This window comes from Fundulus heteroclitus, chromosome 15 (assembly GCF_011125445.2).
Source record: "Fundulus heteroclitus isolate FHET01 chromosome 15, MU-UCD_Fhet_4.1, whole genome shotgun sequence".
In the NCBI taxonomy this organism is placed as follows: Eukaryota; Metazoa; Chordata; class Actinopteri; order Cyprinodontiformes; family Fundulidae; genus Fundulus; species Fundulus heteroclitus.
In genome coordinates this window covers 1,908,005-1,928,626 of record NC_046375.1, presented here as the reverse complement: position 1 = coordinate 1,928,626, position 20,622 = coordinate 1,908,005, and the positions used below count along the sequence as shown (strand labels likewise).

At 38.1% G+C, this 20,622-nt stretch overlaps 1 protein-coding gene across 2 annotated transcripts in view; it reads left to right on the top strand.

The window, feature by feature from the left end:
• The window catches only part of man1a1 (mannosidase, alpha, class 1A, member 1), a 206,336-nt gene that overhangs the window by 148,412 nt on the left and 37,302 nt on the right, over positions 1-20,622 (top strand). For both annotated transcript variants that reach the window (XM_021323925.2, XM_012877375.3), the window contains exons 6-7: positions 18,867-18,990; positions 19,085-19,178. In XM_021323925.2, the coding sequence (XP_021179600.2) occupies positions 18,867-18,990; positions 19,085-19,178 (218 nt within the window). The remainder of the gene's footprint in view (positions 1-18,866; positions 18,991-19,084; positions 19,179-20,622) is intronic.

The following is a 20,622-nucleotide window of genomic DNA, read 5'->3' as shown; positions in this document are numbered from 1 at the left end:
TGAAAATAGATACGGTGGGATTTTGAAAAAAAGAAACTTGTGGATCCATTTAAATGATTGTTACCTTTTAACAAGTAGGTTAAATGTTTGTTTGGTTGATTTAAACATTTTCTACTGTGAAAATATCAATTCTGCCACATTAAGCCTGTTTAGGTTTCAATCGATACGTAAATGGACGTTATTAAAAATGTTTTAAAGAAAACAATTCACAGTAGATGGTTTGAAGGTGAAATACTTTGTGTAACCTTGACACTGGAGTGAGTCAGTAAAAGAAACATGGACGCCGACTGTTTTATCTCTCCTCTCTGCGAACGTCACTTCTTCACCTTCTCAAACCTCTTTTGTCCTTGCTCTCCTCCTCTCCATGAGGTCAAGACGAACTGCAGTGGTCTGCCCTCTCCAACTTTCTCCATGTTACTCTAACTACTGAAATCAGTGTTTATGACCAGGTGTTTTTTTTTTTTTTTTACTGTAATGCTTGGTTTTATGTCCCGTAGAAATCAAACATTCCCTGTGATTGTCATCTTTCTTGCGCTCGGCAGACGGCTGCTGCTCTCTGATTACAGGTTTAACCTCTGAGCGAACTGGGCCTCAGTGATTGGTGCAGTTAGAGACGAGCTCTGCTGGATGGACCGCTGGCTGTTCCCAGCTCTCTTCCTCTTGCTTCCTGAAATACAGTGCCGCCAAAAAATTATTTCATTTCCTCTGTTGTTGGTTTTTTTTGTGCCACATTTAAATTGAGTTCAAATCGTCAAACAAATTTTTATATTGGATGAAAATAACCTGAAGAAGTAAGAAAAATAAAATTTATTAAATTTTTTTGTGCACGTTACTTTCACTTTACAATCGATCTGAACTGATCTAGCCCAATGTGAGAATTCAATTGTCCAGTCGTCAAATCACTAATTATCTGTAATCAAGTCTTATTTTTTTATTGATTATTGCTAGAACCTGTCTGAAAGCACGAAGTAGACAAAAAGGTCCTAAAAATGTATGGAGTGAATTTTGTTACAATATTGCAAAGCAAAAACACATTTTGTAAATGAAAATAAAATTTAAAAAAAATCCAATTCACTAATTAAACTTTGAAGAACTTCTTTTTTTATTTTGTTATTATTATTATTATTATTAACTTCTCAAAAAAAGGTTTTGAGTGTAACTTTGCTGTTTTCTCAGATTATATTTGATCAAAAAATTATTTTTAAAACAAAATTTCCAAAGAAAAATTAAAAATGTTTTTTTTTTTTTTTACAGTTTTACAGTTATGTTTTATTGTTTTTTTTTTTTTCTTTCTTTTTCAGATTGAGTTTTACAAATTGTATTCTTTTCAAAGAATGTGAAGACCCATTTCTGTTGGACATTGTTCGTGTCCAACGAAGAGAATGTGATCTGCACAATGCAACTTGTAAAGAATGCAATTTGTAAAACTGAATCTGAAAGAGAAATTTGAAAATATAAAATCTGTTAAGAAGAATAATAAATCAAAGAAAACGATCAAGTTACTCTCAAAACCTTCTTTGTTTAAGAAGTTTTGCAAAGTAAAAATTATATTTTTTGAATTTCCATTTACAAAACATGTTCTTTGCTTGCAACAATAATGGAACAAAATTCACTCTATAAAAAAAGCGTCACACATCATGCCGTAAACAGAGATGAAAACAAAGTTACACTGCAAAAAGAGGAAAAAAAAGAAGTAAAATGTTCTTGAAATTAATGTATTTGTCCTTGATTTGAGCAGGTAAATAGGGTTATTTGCCAATGGAATGAGTATTTTGACCCCTAAAATAAGACAATTAGATAGACTGCACTTGAAAAAAAATGATGGAGATGAATTGTTCCTATTTTAAGTGTAACAATCTTATTCCACTGGGAAATAATGTTATTTACCTGCTCAAATCAAAGAAAAATACTCTCATTTCAAGAAATATTTTCTTATTTTTAGTTCTATTTTTGCAGTGTATTGAGACCCGTCAGTCTGGCAACGGTTGCAGGACCGTTTCTGAGGCTTTGGAACTCCAGAGAACCGTCAACGGTTCATCCAGGAAGTAACCACAAAGGAACCCAGATGGGAAGACAATGATCTGAAGTCCACCAAACAAAATTAAGCTTTAGGAGGAGCTTCGTCAAAGTCGAGACTCAAATCAGACGTAAACGCTGTGGCGTGACCTTTAACAGTCCGTTTATGCTTGAAAAATCTCCAATATGGCTAAAATAAAACAGGTCTGCAACAAAGATTGGGCTCTATATTGTTCCTCCACTCCCTCGCAGCACTTTCAAGTCAGTAAATATTTAACAAGCCGCATTTATGTGATCATAAACCCAGAAAATAAACTTTCTGCTGTATATCTATATACTTTACTGCTTTAATAAGTAGTATGTAGTGTGTTTATTTATCTGCAGAGATAAAAACTGATCTGATGACCTTGTGCTGCTGAGAATGGGGAGTAAACAACCCAGCTATAGGATCTTATCAGGGGGATCAAAATTGGTTGTAGAAGTTTAAAAAAATAAGGTTAGGGAGTTATTTTTAGAGATTAGAAATCTCAACTCTGTGTCCAGTTGATTTATCGGCTGGATTCCCCAAAAACGGGTCCGGGTCGGCCCCTCGGAGAGCAGCGATAAATCAAGGTTACCTCATAAAGCGAGGCCCCGTGTTCCCACACCCAGCAGACTTTTACTTTCCATTGCTCTCCGACTCGCCCGCTTGCCTTTCATCTGTTTATGGACCCATTGATTCCTGCTGGCGGGCGGAGCGGAGCGGAAAATGCCGCTGAGATCCACTGGATTTGTCCCAGATGATCTGCCCCAGACTCGCTGGCTCATTAGAGCACATCTAGAAGCACTAAAGCCAGACGGACGAAGCTGAAACTCTCCCCGGCTTAAGTTTCCTCCGCACTGTCCAGACTGCTGTAGTTTGGGCAAAGAAATTCCTGCATTTCTTTTCTTTATTAACGCCTTTGTTAAATCTTGACATTAAGGGTTTGTGGCTATCTTAAATAGCTGGTAGCTGCTCTAGTTTTAGACAGTTATTTTGTAATTACTTGTTTTTTCTTTATAGATAACCATGTTTTTTTCACTTTAATCAGCTTTTTTTAACTCCCCTTTCTCTCAGTCTTTCACCCACAGACACACACCAGCTCCACAGCTGCTATCAGATCTGGCCACCATGTCCCGCTGCTCTTCCATTAACATCCAGACTGATAAAGCCTTTGCAAATCACTCCCGCCACACCGCATACTGACCGGCCGTAATGAGATGGGCTATTGTGTTCCTGTGTGTTTATACAAGGCGGCGGGCTCTGTTGGCTTTTGTTCAGGTGTGTTCGGGTCTCTGCGTCGCACAGAAACGAGCTTCTCCAGCAGGAACGAAGCTGATGATTGTAATCTCGTTACGTGTTTTCAGACTGTACTGAAAATGTTGATATTTAAAAACAGTCATGGATTTTAGTTTCTCCAGCGAATCCAAAGGGTGTATAAAGTATAAACGTCTGCGGCTGATTACTCTGTAGGACGTCGGCGACCAACACTTCTGTTGCTGTCGTTCCTAAAAGCTTCAGCTTTGTTGTAATATCGCTGTCTGGAATAATAATAAATTAATTGAACTTTATTGATCTCACAATGGAGAAATTCACTTCTGCATCTTAACCCATCCCCTTGGGGAGCAGTGGGCTGCCACTGTGCGGCGCCTGGGGAGCAATTGGGGGTTAAGGGTCTTGCTCGGGGACCAGAATGGCAGTTTGTGGTAGTTGAACTCAGAACCTCTGGGACTGAAACTCTGTGCTCTAACCACTAGGCCACCTCTCCACACAATAATTTATTATGCACACATTTCATAGCTGGACCTTTGGCACAGTTTGCCTCCTGTTATGGTACAACCCTAGGGCTGGACGATATATATATATATATATATATATATATATATATATATATATATATATAGATATATATATATATATATATATATATATATATATATATATATCTCTATATATATATATCTATATATATAGATATATATCTATATATATATATATCTCTATATATATCTCTCTCTCTCTCTATCTCTATATCTCGCTCTCGCTATAGATCTCGCTATAGAGATAGAGCTCTAGCGCTATCGCTCTATCTCTCTCGCTCTCTCTCGCTATCGATCTCGCTCTATAGATATAGATATAGATAGATATATATAGATATAGATAGATATATATATATATAGATATATATATATATATATATATATATATATATATATATATATATATATATATATATATATATATAAACATATTGATAAAATAGAAATCATATTAATCGATATTGATGATTATCAACAAATTCAAAACATATCTTTTAAGTGCAGCCCTGCCCATTTTATGCTGTTGCTTGGCAACAAACGGGGAGGATGTAGCAACTGTTATATTAATCTAAATGGTTAAAATGCGTAAGGAAGGAGAACTTTTATTCCATTGAACTTTTTATTGACCCTTTTTTCTATCACCGATATACTTGTATCGATCGATATATATCGTTATTGAATTATCGTCCAGCCCTAGTACCACCCTAGAACTCACTGAGAGCGACCCGTTTTTGAGCTTTTTATAGCAGCAGTCTGCACTTTTACACCTGTGGCCGCAGAAGTGACTGGAACACCTGATTTCAATAATTTGGCTGGATGACCAATAGGCCTGTTGCTATAATCAACACATCAATTAATAATATCAATTATATATCTATTTTGTCCACACCATCAACACCAAATTCCTTGTAAGTGCAAACCTACTTGGCAATAAACTTGTTTCTGATTCTGATAATCGCACGATAAATTTTAATCACATGATTAATTGAAATGAGCACGGTAATTTGCGTACGCATGCTTGCTCATTTCCCCTTTTTTTACGCTATCCTGAGACGGGATAGCAAAAGGTTTTCAGTACGATGCATCGGAGTCTGCTCACCCGTCGCTTCTCGTTTCTCGGCTTATAATGCGGTGGGTGGAAACCCAGCTTGGGTCAGGGAGGCACGTCCTTAACGTTAAAACCAGAGCCTGATGAGGGAGAGCCAGAGAAACGCTGGTTTGGAAAGAAATTCAGTTGCCAAAGCCAAACAGGACCGCTGCAGGGTGGAAGTTTTTGGGATTTAAACCAAATGACGCTCCCCACTTAATTTGTCTGAGCCGGTAAGTCGAGAGGATATACTTGCATTATTATGCCGTTATGATATTAATTGAAAAAGATCTCCAAATGACAATATGATTTATCTCAGAAAAATTCACCTGCCGGCAAAATTTGTTATCATGACAGGCTTGGTGACCAATATGTTTGGCAGCATGGGGTGCGTTTCTGCGTCTGTGAACATCAAATGTCTGATCCTGCAGCAGATTCTGCATTAGCTCTGGACCACACTGCAAAAACAGAACTAGAAATAAGTAAAATGTTCTTAAAATGAGTGTATTTGTCCTTGATTTGAGCACGTAAATAAGATGATTTGCCAATGGAATAAGATTTTTGCACTTAAAATAGGAACAACTCATCTTCATCATCTTATTTCAAGTGCAGGATGTCTAAGTATCTTATTTTAGGGGTCAAAATACTCATTCCATTGGCAAATAATCCATTTTACCTACTCAAATCATGGATAAATACACTAACTTTAAGAACATTTTACTTATTTTTTAGATCCATTTTTGCAGTGCAGGGGTCTGCAACCTGTGGCTCTGGAGCCACAAGTGGCTCTTTGGACCTTCCACAGTGGCTCTTAATATCTTTGGCTACAAATTATATTTTTATTATGGTATTTAAATGTAATAATGATAATAAATAGAGGTTTTAGCAGTTTTTTCTTGAAATAATTGCTTTTAATTTTCACAACAGAATGATGGTGAAAGTGCCAGTAATATTTTATTTTAAATCAATATTTTTTCATTATGTTGGAAACTATGATTTATTTTAGTCGTTATCCACGAATATCAACATCCCATCAATCCTCTTTTTTTAAACCTCCAAATAGACATAAAAGGGCATTTCTTTAACAATGACAAAATATTTCCTACAGTAGATCTTTATCAAAAATTATAACTTGTCCTTTTTCAAAAGGCCAGGCAACATTTGTGGCTCTGAACGAGTTTAATTCAAGTGGACTGTAGGCAAAATGGCTCTTTAGACTGTAAAGGTTGCAGGTCCTTGCTCTAGACTGTTGACCTGGCCAAACACATGGACATATAAAAATGTACGTTTGGATCCAGCCTGACCAAAACATCTTTTACATGTTTGCTGCGTCCCTAAACGACTTGCCAGCAAACAGGAGATGGGTCCCAATTTTTCAGATCTTTGTCTGTAGCCGTCACAGATAATCATCTATAATTGTTTTTCCACGTTGCACTTTTTTCATTATTCTTTTGTTGACCTTTAACGTAAAGATCCCTATAAAACACATTGTTGTTAATTTTTAATTAAAAATGTAAACGCATTGAGCTTGTTTCAGCCCCGCTGGATTCTTTCCTTTTTTTATAATTTTTGTTTCTCCATCGTGTTGTCTCACTCACCATTAGCTACACAAATAGCAGTAATTTATGGAAACTTTGTCAATGAAATGGAGCCAACACCAGGTATAATATTAATGAAAACAATGGAAGGTTAGCCCACACTGCAAAAACGGATTTAAAAATAAGTAAAATGTTCATAAAGTTAGTGTTTTTGTCCTTTATTTGAGCAGGTAAAGAAGATTATCCGCCAATGGAATGAGTATTTCAACCCCTAAAATAAGATAATTACACATCCTGCGCTTGAAATAAGATGATTGAGATGAGTTGTTCCTATTTTAAGGGCAAAAATCTTATTGCATTGGCAAGTCATCTTATTTACCTGCTCAAATCAAGGACAAATACACTCATTTTAAGAACATTTTACATATTTTTAAATCCGTTTTTGCAGTGCAGCTCTTTTCCCCCCTGCTTTGTTTCTTATCCATTTGATGTGACGTGTTTTTATTTGTTCCTGTTCGGGACGGATTTGCATCTGTGGTCAGATCGGGAACGGATGTGTTTGGCAGCTGAAGGACGTTTTCTTTACTGCTGACCTCCTACTGGCCCACTCTGTCGTGGAGAATTTTCTCCATGATGTTAAAAGGAAATCTAGTTGTTAGTTCATGCAGTCTGGCTCAGCAAAGGCTGATGACCGAAAGAAACTGTTTATCTGAGTTGATAATTAGGGTTTTAATTAAGATGTGTTTATGTGTGGAGAACAATGTTTAGGAAGACACTGTATTATGACCATGATCGATTTCCTGCTTGAAAAGATTAAACATTTCACTGAATACTCGCTTTGATTTTTGCAGAAGCACACATTTGCTTTCTGTAATGTGTTGTAATATGAAAATAAGACTTGGTGGCAAAGTGCATTAGTTGCGTTTGCAGATCCAGTCAATAAATGGGCAGAGCAGTGTGTTGGTGAAAGCTTCAGGACTCTGCAAACTAATTAAGCCTAATTTAAACACTAAGAGCAAAAACTGCCTGTCAACAGGAGAGATGCTGCAGGAGAAGCTGTGAACAAGATCCGGAGACTTATTCTGTAAATGCTGCAATAGAATATCTTTTTTACTTAAAAAGGATAAAATGAGAAAAAGCATTTCTGTGTTCTATTCTGTGTTTTTTGTGATTTTATTTGAACAGTTCTCTTTTCAGGATGGCAACATCGTACAACAAACAATTTAGATAATCTTTAAAATCAAGAATCAGGTTTTTTCTAGTTTTTTTCAAATCTTCATTGGGTTAAAGTTATTTTAATGGATCAAATGGTACACAGATAGCTGAGTTTATTGCAGCCATCAGAATGGTGTCTGCACTGCAAAAACGGATCTAAATAAAATCGGATACAAGTTAAAATGTATCAAAGATTCTTAAAATCTATTCCAGGAAACCTTCAAATTAGGATGAAACCTTCTGATTTGGGTCAAGAGAAGCGGTCAGCCAGCCAAATTATTAAGGGAAAACGTTGATCCAAACCAACCCTGGCCCTGTGTGAAAAAGGATCTCCCCCCTAATATTAACCATTTTGTTCAACCTTGGTGGCAGTGATTGGCTTCAACTCTTTGCATCAGCTGGTACGCTGCAAAAACGGATCTAAAAATAAGTAAAATGTTCTTAAAATTAGTGTATTTATCCTTGATTTGAGCAGGTAAATAAGACTATTTGCCAATGGAATAAGAATTTTGCTCTTAAAATAGGAACAATTCATCTCAATCATCTTATTTCAAGTGCAGTATGTCTAATTATCTTATTTTAGGGGTCAAAATACTCATTCCATTGGCAGATAATATCATTTACCTGCTCAAATCAAGGATAAATACATTAATTTTAAGAACATTTTACTTATTTTTAGATCCGTTTTTGCAGTGTGTATAATTTTGGCTGGCTGACCGCTCCTCTTGACCCAATCAGAAGGTTTCATCTTAATTTGAAGGTTTCCTGGAATAGATTTTAAGAATCTTTGATACATTTTAACTTGTATCCCATTTTATTTAGCCCGTTTTGAAGTATTTATGTATTGTTTTCCTATCCAAACACTCGGCCGTGTTCATTCTTCTATCGTCTAGCTGTGGGTTTGAGTTGAAGTTGAAGAATCTGGAGGTAGGCCGGGCTTTCTCAGTCGCCATTTCCTCCACCCTGTGCAATGCACCCCAGCCCCACAGCATGATGCTGCCAGCACTGTGCTTTATTTATACCGTATGTTTCGCACCATAAGATGCTCCGGATTATAAGGCGCATTAAATATTCTTCCCAAGTGTGTAATATCACTCCTCCACGTCCACAGCTCTCTATCCGTCTCTGTCAGGAGGACAGAGTAGCTGGACTACACTGCCCTGTTTCTAACATAAGGCCAAAATAAACATAACTTTTATATTGAATAAACTTACTAGGTTTATTGTTCTTGCCTCCTAGAAGTTTATAGTGTGACACGTACCTGTATGCGCGCCTTAAGTACACGCAGACCTCCATGGAGTGAACTACGCCCGAGTATGATGGGGCCTTTACATGAATGCACTTCTAGTTTAGACATTACAGTCAGGCAGTCTTGTAGACAGCTCAGGGGTCCTATCAGGTAGTGACACAGTGTACCGTAATGCTCTGAATATCCATTGAGCGAAGCGGCTTCATTGCTAACCAAAGTCGTACTTACACATATTGACAGATTTTTGAGCGCATTGTATCACAAATAATCAGCCAGTAAGCACAACAAGTATAGTAATTAACAAATTATAACAGGGGTGTCAAACTCATTTTGGTTTAGGGGCCGCATTCAGCTTAATCTGATCTCAAGAGGGCCACACGAGTTAACTCATTGCAAGATTAAATAGAACTAATAAAAGTGGACTTTTTGTTGATTTTTATATTAAATGAATTTCACTTTAACACAATATATTATGACTAACCTCATCGTTTTTAAGAAAAGTATGTGCAATTTCAACAATACTTTTACTCAGTTAAACATTTACTTAAGTGCATTATGCATAAGAACTGATCACAGTGATTGTACAATGTTGGAAAACATTTATTCACATTTTTTGGAACTTAAAAACACTTTCCTGCATGACAAAATACATCAAACAGATAAAAATTAAGAAATTATTTAAAATCAATTTTCCACATCTGAAGCTCAGTGCTACCATCTGATGATTAAAACACAGCGCCCCTCGTGGACAATATAGGAACTGCAGATTTTCAATTAAATTACATGTTTTTTTCAATAATTGTTTTATCATTCTCTTCCTTTTATCTCCTCTTTCTTTCACTTTTTCTTTTTTCTTCTTGTTCTTCCTTTCCTCTCCTACTTTCCCATTGTAGTGTCCATATCATTTGAGATATTCCCCGCATGAATCATAATAAAACTATTCACATTTATAAATCAAGCGGAGCACTATGGCAAAAGCAGTACTGCACCACTTGTGAAAGTCAAATCTGATGAGCTCTTTTTGGCATTAAGACAACAATTCTTATTGCCACATTGCCAGACAGAATACTGTCCAGCAAACAAAACCAGCTTTATTTTATTTCCAGTTGCTACGTTTTTTTTTTTTTTTTTTTTTTTTTTGGTTTAGAAAGAACATTTTGCTCAGTATATTGCTCTGTCATCAGGTTAGTAGAGCGTTCACTAATATTTTCCTTATGGCCTTTTCACCTTCAGGCCAAATAGTTTTTCGGGGTGTTGATGATGGGCTTCTGAGACCATTTCTATTCATTTTGCTTAACTTTCAAAGGAATTTTTTTTTTTTTTTACCACAATCAATACAGATAGGTTGCGGTCAGACAGCTGTAGTAGAGGTAGAAACCTATCACAGCCCTGAACCCTTTTATTTAATAAGAAATAAACTCCTTAGCTTCAGGTGACACCAATTTGTTTTGGGGAACACGCAACACAAATCTCCTCGGCAGTAACCTCAGGCAGTCTGAGGCAGCCTTGATTTAAGGTCTCTAATTAAGTCGCTAGCTCTGAAACTATCACAATCCACAGTTTGTCTGCGCCCCGGAGCAGGAGAGCTGCAGCAGATTTTAATACAGGAGCAAAAAATAAACTGGAGGGGGAAGAGAGGTCGAGGCCTCCTGTTGAGGCTGAGGACAATAAAAGGGTTTTCTGAGAAGGCAAAAGAAATATATTATTTTGTTTCCTGATGAATTCAAAGAGAGGGCACATCTTGGCGGAGCGTGACCGTCATACGAAAACAGAAAGTCGTTTTTTTTTTTGTTTTTTTTTTAAATATGTCGTCGGTGAAGAAATAGCAGGTTGTGATTTGGTGACTTTGCATGTGGCTGTAAGTGTGAGCGACTGAGAGAAATGAAGACTCGACATCTTGGAAAGAGGCTCCTGTCCTCTACTGGGAACTAATTTAAATCGCAGCAGCATCAATCTGTGATGACCCGGTTTTTCTGCTCGTCAGGCCTCTCCCACCTTCCCGCCTGTAATGAAGAGGTCTTCATTCAGTTTTTAGGAAAAGTAACTGGTATTGCACTTTAAGAATACTTTTACTCTGTAAACTTGCACCTTAATTAGCACTTTGTTTAGCACAGCACTTTAAGCATGAGCACTTCATGCACACAAGAAGTTTTAACTATTTATTGAATATTTATTGGATATTTTAATAATTAGCATGTAGCCTTTTGTTCAGGCTCTGCACAGCTGCTCCTCATCGGGAAATGGTGTGGCCTCTGTGAAAAGAAGAATTGTTATTTGGAGCTAAGGTCTACTGTCTGGAAACTTAAGCAAATGGTATAGAATCTGTGAAAAGTGAGATGAGACAGAGTGTTGACTTACCTGTTTTCTATGTCCTCTCCAGAGTGTTTGGACAAATGCTTCCCCGGGGGTCCAGACATAGACATAATATAAGAGTAGACGCGTCATTGGGCGGGTTCTGCCTATGCTGCGATGCGTCAGAGCGTCCGCCATCTTAAATGTGGCAAATCTGCAGTTACTCAGTCACTTAAACAGTATCAGAGGGACTTTAATCTCTGAATATACTTTGTATTCGTAGTATTTCTTTTTTGTAATATTACAAGTTTATTTTCGTATCCCTTTAGCTTCATTCTCCTGAATTTATTCTCCTAAAGAATAAAAATAATTAAAATAATCTAACCTGGCCCTATTACTCAAGGAGTGAAATAATTCTGCAAACTGTGATTATTCTGGAAATGTTCCCCCTTAATTCTCATAATATGATGTTTTTATCATAAGATTATCACTTTTGTGTTTGTTAGTTTATTTTTACTTTAGGACTTTTTTTTTTCCATATTATTAATTTTACCTCTTTAATACTCACCCAAAAAGTCTGTTCCTAAAGGTTCACATGTGACACGGTTTTATGAAATAATGAAGACCACAATGTTTAGATTTAACAAATTGATCCTTATATTCATAACACATAAACACACACACACACATATATAAATATATATAAATATATATATGTGTGTGTGTGTGTGTGTGTGTGTGTTTATTGCAGCACAGGAATGATCATCTTCTCTGATCCACGTTCACAATAACAGAACTTAACTTTTTTCTGCCACATACAATATGGCGGTGACTTTGACGTGCGAACCTGCGCCCAACGACGCGTCTACGTATATATGTCTGTCGGTCCAGACACCATTAATAGGTTCCGGGAGAGACCATGGGAAAAGCAGGGGGAAACTTTTGCACGTGTGTTTCAAGGGGTTTTTAGGTGTGGGTTTAAAAGATAAAATATTTATAAAAAAAAATAGGTGGGAATGTGTATATGTGTATTTGTATTATGTAAATATTGTATTTTATAGGTAAAGTTAGTAGTAAATTATTTAGTGCAGAATGGTTTAACCCTTAATCAGCAGAGGGTATTTAAGGCAGTGATTGTGTCTGTAAAACAGGTTGGTTGTCAGAGTGAATGCTGCTACCAACAAATTAATATATTACTACTTCCACATGCTGCGGCTTCGTCATCATTCCTGCTGAAACTCCAGCCTTAAAAGGCCACGAACCGACACCGCCTATTTTCATGGACACCTTGAACCCGTTGGGTTTGCTTTAACCGAGGTTGCTGATTGCGAAGGTGAACCGGAAAGCCTCGATCTAATGTTTGCTTGATTGTCAATGTGGAATACAGCAAAGTGTGGGACAGGCGGATAAATCCTCACTGTTTCAAACAAAAAAGGGCATCTTATCGCTTCAGTCAGAGGTGGATAATGTTTGCTGATCTCTGGATTCATAATGAAGGTTCAGTATCAGCCTTCGTACATTAGTGGAAGCCCTTTCGTAATCTCCTGATAATGCTGCGGTTCTAGGTCAGTGTAATATTTGGAAACATTTCCTGCGTGGCTTAAACAGGAGAATTAGTACGTTTTTAATTTTTTGGCGGACTGCAATAACAGCTTCAGCATTGCTTTAAAAGACACCACCATGATAAATAAAAATTAAAGACTCTCCTACAACAGTGGTGGAAACTATTCAACATCTCAAGGCTTTCTTCATTTCAGGTTTCGTTATCAGTGTTCGTCGTACTAATGGCTAAATGAGAATACACGGCTATGATTCACGTAATTCCCCGATGATTCTTTAAAAAGCTAAACTCAGAGACATCCATTTAGACATTAACAGCTCTTTGAATAGGATCGCTCCACTTTCTGTAATGCAACAGGACATTAACCAAACAATACTCTTAGTAATTCCCCTTCCCCACTCTGTGGAGCACACAGCTGTTATAAAGGAGCTTTGAAAACTGGGCCAGTGGGCCACGTACACAAACGCTGCCGCTGACCCAGGTGGGCCAGTGTAAGGTCTATTGTTGGGTACTTCAACAGATTACAGCCTTTTTTCCCTGGATGGGAGTTGAGTGTAGCAACAAGGAGCTTTCATAAAACTGGTGTAACTTTTGGAAACTGGAGCAGAACGAGAGCTCTGCCCCAGAGCCACTGAATTTACCTACTTTCTGGTCTCTTCACTGCAAACAAGGAACTAGATGCAAGTAAGATTTTCTTTAAAAGAATGTATTTGAGCAGGTAGGTTTAAATAATCTGTGATTGGAATAGGATCTTTGCACTTAAAATAGGAACAACTCATCTCCATCATCCTATTTCAACTGCAGTATATCTAATTATCTCATTTTGGGGGTAAAAATACTAATTCCATTGGCAGATAATCTTATTTACCAACTCAAATCAAGGACAAATACACTCGTTTCAAGAAAACTTGACTTACTTTTAGTTCCCTTTTTGCAGAGTTTTCCACCCTAAATAAACTTTACATCCAGCCCCAGGGAGGAGTTAGACTTTGGTTTATAAGCATGTTTTTTCTTTTTTTATATATATATAATTTTTATTTTTAAACGTTTTGTCACAGTATATGTCACAGTATCAAGACATATATAAACACAAACATAAACATACGGGAAGCATGCCAATATTCACAAGACAAGGTTTTAAGTACAGAAACGTATCCTTCATACAAAATCTGACCGTAAGGGTTTTATGTACTCAGTCCATTTAGTCCAGATTTTGTAAAACATGTCCTTTTGCATCCTGAGGGAAAAAGACAACTTTTCCTTGACATATATTTCATGTATTATATTAATCCAATCCTCAATAGTTTGAGATTCCACTCTCAGCCACTTTCTTGTGGTGGCCTTTTTACTTGCAATAAGTAACACACCAAGTAATCTTTTATCATTGTTATTCCAATTTGTCACATGAACATCACCCAAATACAGTGTTTCACATTTAAGGGGAATTTTAGTACCAAATACATTATTAACATGTTCACCTATCTGTGTCCAATAATTACTTATAACGTGACATTCCCAAAGAATATGGAAGTGGTTGGCACCAGTGACCCCACATAGTCTCCAACATGCATCCCCACCATCTTGATGACGTTTCTGGATAGGCGTAATAAAATACCTGATCATGTTCTTCCAACTGAACTCTCGCCATCTATTCAACCCTGTTATTGTCCACTGAAACTGACATATATTGGCCCAACTGTCAAGTGAGATAACCATATTTCCCTTCTTTTCCCACCTCTTCTTTATACCTTCTGTGCTGACTTGTTTACATTGCTGAATGACCTTATATAATCTAGGAATTAAATTATTCTAAGAATGAGACCTGGTTAGAATTAAGAATATCTGTAAGAAACCTAAATCTTGCTTTTCATATACTGTTTTTAAATTTTGGTGGAAATAATGTCTAAAATACCTGTAAAAATCATCTTGACCTAAACCATATTTAGTCTGTAGGGTCTCGAAACTCGAGAATGTCCCGTTGTGGATGAAAGAATAATAGGTTGTTAACCCCTTAGATACCCATCTCTTAAACCGATCATCATATTTATTTGGCACAAACTCAGTCGTAGGCGCACCACCTCGAAATATTGGACAGTTCACCCAGTTTACACCTTTTAATGATTTGATTCATAAGCATGTTTTTCCATCAACAATGCAGACGACTGTCCACTGTGGCTCTACGCTCTTTCAGGAGGAGTGAATGCTGCTTGGAGAGACTTGATGCAACCTGCTGGGTTTCCTTAGAGAGGAAACTTTCTGACCAACCTGGAGGATCTGATTGAATTTGACTTTGTAAAGAGCCTTGAGATGACGTGTGTTGTGAATTGGCATTATACAAATAAATTGAATTGAATTGTCTTAACCCCACCCTCCAACCTCCAAACCCTTTTAGTGTTTAGTCAAACTAGCTCACTGTGACAACCGAATTAACATTTCTAATGAAGCTCCAGCCATCTGTACAGATCCTGATCACATTATCACTGCACTGAACTTATGTCTGCAGTTCAGTGCAGTGAAGAATGTTCTGATCTTTATATTGGAGAAACCAAACAACCTCTCCACAGACGCATGGCTCAACACAGGAGAGCTACCTCCTCAGGACAAAACTCTACTGTCCACCTACACCAAAAGGACAAAGGACACTCTTTTGACCAAAATGTCCACATTTTGGTCAAAGAAGACAGATAGTTTGAAAAGGGGTGTGAAGGAAGCCATCTACGTTAAAAGAGAAAAACCAACCTTAAACAGAGGAGGAGGCCTTAGGTTCCAACTCTCAAAAACTTACAACACAGATATAGGATTCCGGCCAATCATCACCTTAACTCTCACCCTCATTCGGGTGATTAAAACATTGTTCCTTTAAGCCAGGCCAATAACAACCCTAACGACTCCTCGTTACAGAGGAGTGGACCAGTTTCGGTTCAATCTGCTGGCTTAATGGCTTTAACGACCGCCCATTACTAAGGAGTGGACCTGTTTCTGTTGTATTTGCATGTTATCTAAGTCATTACAAGGTCTTTGTTTGGGCAATGGTATAAAGCTTGTTACTCCACATTACTCCAGACTTTTTGAATTGAGAAAGCTTCCTGGAGAGGAAGCAAAACGTCTTCAACTACAGAAAACAAGTCCAGTTGCTTTACTTTTTTACTTTTTTTGGAATATATTTCAGTCAGTTTCAGTTTAGGCAGCTGCTTTCTCTGCTGTTGGTTTTTTGTCTGCTCTGTCGGTGGTTCAACGTTTCCTGCAGCGTGGCTTCAAAAGGGATTTTGGTGGACGTGGCTGATTTGTTCAGGCGTGCGCTCAGACCCTACCACCATTAAGCGACGGGATCATGTTGATCATCACTGGGTTTATAAGAGGATCGGGAAAAAGATGGACCGACAGATGTTGGTATACAGAGTGAGGTGGAGGCAGAGGTTAGAGTTGGAGAGGCATTGTTTATGATTGTAGCTGGATCTCTTAAATACGGAGTCATTAAAGGTGGATTAAATCATGAAAATGGCAGCGTTCAGCTCTACTCAACAGTTTATTGCAAAGCCTAAAGAAACTCGCAGCTCCTAGATGAATCAGGGTCTCTGTCGATGGGATTTCTCTTTCTCAGCAGCGACCCTGATGTGTCGCTCCGCTCTCCGTCTGCTGCTCCCCTGGTCCTCTCTCTGTTTGGTTGACTTGATTAAATCCAGGGTGTAATGGGAAACAAATTACGCCTTGTGCAGCACGATGACTTGAAAGGGGAGGATAATTAGTATGTTCATCCACGTCCTTAAAGGGATCTGTGCGAGTGTGGCTCCTCTCCCAATTCACAGATCTCTTCTGCTTCTTTCTCTGAGTTGTTGGATCTCTTCCCTGAATGTGGCCGTGATGGTGCGCTTCATGTTGCACTGACAGTGAAGTAAATAGCCAATATGTATTCATGAGTGCTCACTTGAGGCATTGTCATCAGAGTCATCAGTCCTTGGCCTGAAATTGTCTCATCAGTGCCTTTAATGATGTTGCAGACACACTGTTGCAAAGTCTTTTGTACTTGTCAAAGGAAGCCAGGTTGCTCTCACATGTGGCCCTGAGAGCAGAAAAGGAGAAATGCGCTCGTTTGGTGACGTCTTGTCTATTTTAGGAACCCTTTTTATTTAAAATCACAAAAACAAAAGATGAAGAATGCAATTTTTTTGCTAAAATATCCTCTGAGTCAAACAAGCAGCTCAGTTTTGAAGCCTTGGCAACTCCTATCAGCTGAGATTTAGTGGAGACCATTATGATTATGGTCCCAACTATGAATTCATCTGATAAATGCCCCTCTGATTGTCTCTAAACAGACATTATTGGGTATAACTCTTCCCGCTTTGACAGCTTCACCTTTGTACCGTCTCCTTTTCTCACATCAGAAGTCTGCTTCTTTTCAATCACAGTTCATAGAGAGACTGAAAGTCTGGAAAAGTTTGCACTTTGTTTAAAGGGTTTTTAGTTCTGGATCTCCCTGGAAACGTCAAACTGGGGAAAATATATTTCCCTGTTGCTGAATGTTCCACCCATTTCTAAATGCCTCTGTTTTGTCCGGCCCTGTCTTTGTAAATTCATTATTTCTTGTCTGAGCCAAGGTTTCCCTCTGTCTAACAAAATCCTCAGCCTCATTCTGAGGAATCCAAAGGCATTCCCAGATAAAAGGGGTTATTTAGTCCCTCCACTGAGTTCTGGGTCTTCCCCAGGATCTCCTCCCAGTGAAACATGCCCAGAAACCTCCAAAGGGATGCCAAAACCACCTCAACTGACTCCCTTCACTGTCAAGAAACAGCACCTCACCTTTTTTCAGTTGTAAATAACTTATTTTGTGTGCATCCATTTCTTAAACTCTGGTTTTCCATACATGTTTCTGTCTGTCCATCAGTCCGTTCATCCATCCACTTAACCAAGGGGTGTCAAACTCATTTCTACGGCGGGCCACTTTGGCATCATGAAGTCATTAAAAGGGCTGGTTGCACCTGTATTGATGATACTTTTGATTTCATAATTTCATTCCAGTTCACAAAAAATGTTAAAACAAATTCACATTAACATAAAATTAGCACCCTTAGACCCAGTTTATACAGTTAATCTGCAAAACAAGTTGATATTAGGGTGAGTTACACTTTAAACTATACATTCTGCATCACTTCTTCTCTTTTTGGACATTTCTGTGTTGTTTTAAAGGCATACTATGCAACATTTTTCAGTTAATTAATGTGTTCCATACCGTTTTGGATGACTAAATGAGTCATTTCAGGTCGAACAAAGGTTTTCTCGGCCGCCCTGGTGGTCTGTGGGGGAAATACCGTACTTGAAATTGCAAGAGCCCTCGGCCCGCACACACAGGCTCAGAAGTCTCGTGCATCGCGAGAGTCGGTCTTGCTTTACGGCGAGAACTCCATGTGTTTTTGCCCTGCTATTCACTATATGCACGCGCGAAAGCAACAACAAAGAACCGCGTGTTAACGTCAAATAAACATGCAAGCATATCGAGTTTTATTATTATTATTATTATTATTTATTATTTATTTATTTTTTATGTTGGCGAGGCGGTAGCGCTATCTCGCCAAGATAGCGCTGCGGGAAGCTTGATGTTCATACTTTCACTGTTAGTCATTGTTTGTACTGCCGTTTTTTCCACTTTTCGTTGCGTTCGCCTGTCTGCTAAGCTCAAAACAACCGCGCCTGGCTTGATGGAGAAACCAGAACAGCTGAGCATCTTTACGACAGTGCACTTTTACTTTCGCCCTCTGGGGGGAGCCTCGCTGGAAAATCAACCCCGGTTGCATAGTATACCTTTATTGTGTTGTGGGAAAACTGACACCTAGTGGCAGGATGCTGTTACTACATAGTTAGAAAAAAAATCAACATTCACTACAGGAGGCACAGTTTTAGCCACTTTATACACTTCAAAAGGATATATACCTCTAATTTATGACATGATATGCCTTTTCCGTCTCTAGAGGGCCGGATAAATTGCCTGGACGGGCCAGATTCGGCCCGCGGGCCTTGAGTTTGACACGTGTGACTTAACCAGTCTTCCTTGTCCCTCTGCTTGTGTCCGTCCAGCGGTGTTGGCAGAAACTGGCCTTGGGCCTCAGGGGGGAGCAGCATCCTGGCAGAATACGGCACCCTGCATCTGGAGTTCATGCATCTCAGCAAACTCTCCGGAAATCCAGAGTTTGCTCAAAAGGTAACAAGACACAAAAACGAGAAACAGGAAGATGAATATCTGTACAAAACAGACATTTTATTTAAAGTTTTCCTTTGTGTTTCTGTCTCTTTAGGTCATGAACATCAGGAAAGTGCTGAATCGTCTGGAGAAACCTCAGGGACTTTATCCCAACTACCTGAATCCAAACAGCGGCCAGTGGGGCCAACGTAAGTTCTCCATACGCCACATGTTTGACTCAACAGCAGAAACCTCATTATTTTTTGGCCTTTGATGATTTATTTAAACATTTGTTTTACACAGTAGACTGATGCAATTTACAACTGTGTTAGAATTTAATTATTAAGTCTTTCGGGGCCCTGTTTAGCATGCAGTTAAAGGAGCTGTGCACACGTGGCTGATCGGCCATGTGCACCAGTAGGCAAATAAAACTCATTATCCGTACTGGCTCTGATATATTCCTGCATCCCTACTAATGTTTAGATAAATCTCTTTTAGCAAATTTCTGAGACACAACGTTTATTTTATATCAAGACAAAACACAACTACATTAGGTTTTATACTCTTTCAGGAGTTTATTATTATTATTATTATTATTATTATTATTCATCCACAGACATCTATGGGTGGACAATAATTCAATATTAATATATATCACAATATAATTTTATTCAATCAAGATGTGACATTTCTGATATTTCATTATACGTGACAGTCTATGGTTACAGCATCTGTCACTGACTGACTTTCCGGGTTTTATGTAGTTTTATGTGTTTTATTTTTTAAAGTAACTGTTTCTAAAATGTTATACTGGAGGAGTTTTATAAACATGGCAAAATAATTGTCATGAGTTTGTAAAAGGATCTGTTTTGGGCGTTCTTTGAAGTCCTTCTGAGGCTTTTATTTTATTTATTTCGACATCATAATAATTATATCGTATTGACCGAAATTAAGAAATATATCGTCCAGCCCTACAGATATCCATGGCTACATTACCTCAATGTAGAGAAGCCGTTACTCTGAGGAGTACCCAGAATCCTTTGCTACTCATACTACTGACTGCAGCTCCATACCAAACAGCAGATGGCGCTGTTGTCCCATTCATCACCACCCCTGTCATGCCTTCACATCCCCCTAGGGGGCGCTACAGGTTGAGAACTGCTGTCCGACTCACACACTTTAAAGCACATTTTTAAACTCAAAACATAAAAAAAGTCAAACCTGAAGCTTCCCCTATAAAATGAGGGATAAACTGACCTCTGACCCTGCTGCAGTTAGCATTTAGGCGCTCATCATGTGGACTTACATTAGAAATCTGAATTTATCGCCTCATAAACTTCATCAAGGTTTGAACATCACAACTGTAGCCCTAATTCATGCAAATTGCAGCTTCAGTGTGCAGCACATTATATCCATCTTTCAAAGAATATATGAATATATATATTTAGTTTTTTTAGCCGATAATTGTTCCATTTTAAATGAGGAGAGCCTATATTCGCTCGTTCTCCTGCTGAAATCATTAAACTGTCTGTGAATCAGACTGAAAACGTCAAGGCTGTAAATTACCCGTTTCATTTGTCTTACAGAGACCCTGTTGCTGACCTTAAATAAAGCAAATTTTTTAGGTCACTTATGCAATACTTTGTAAAAACA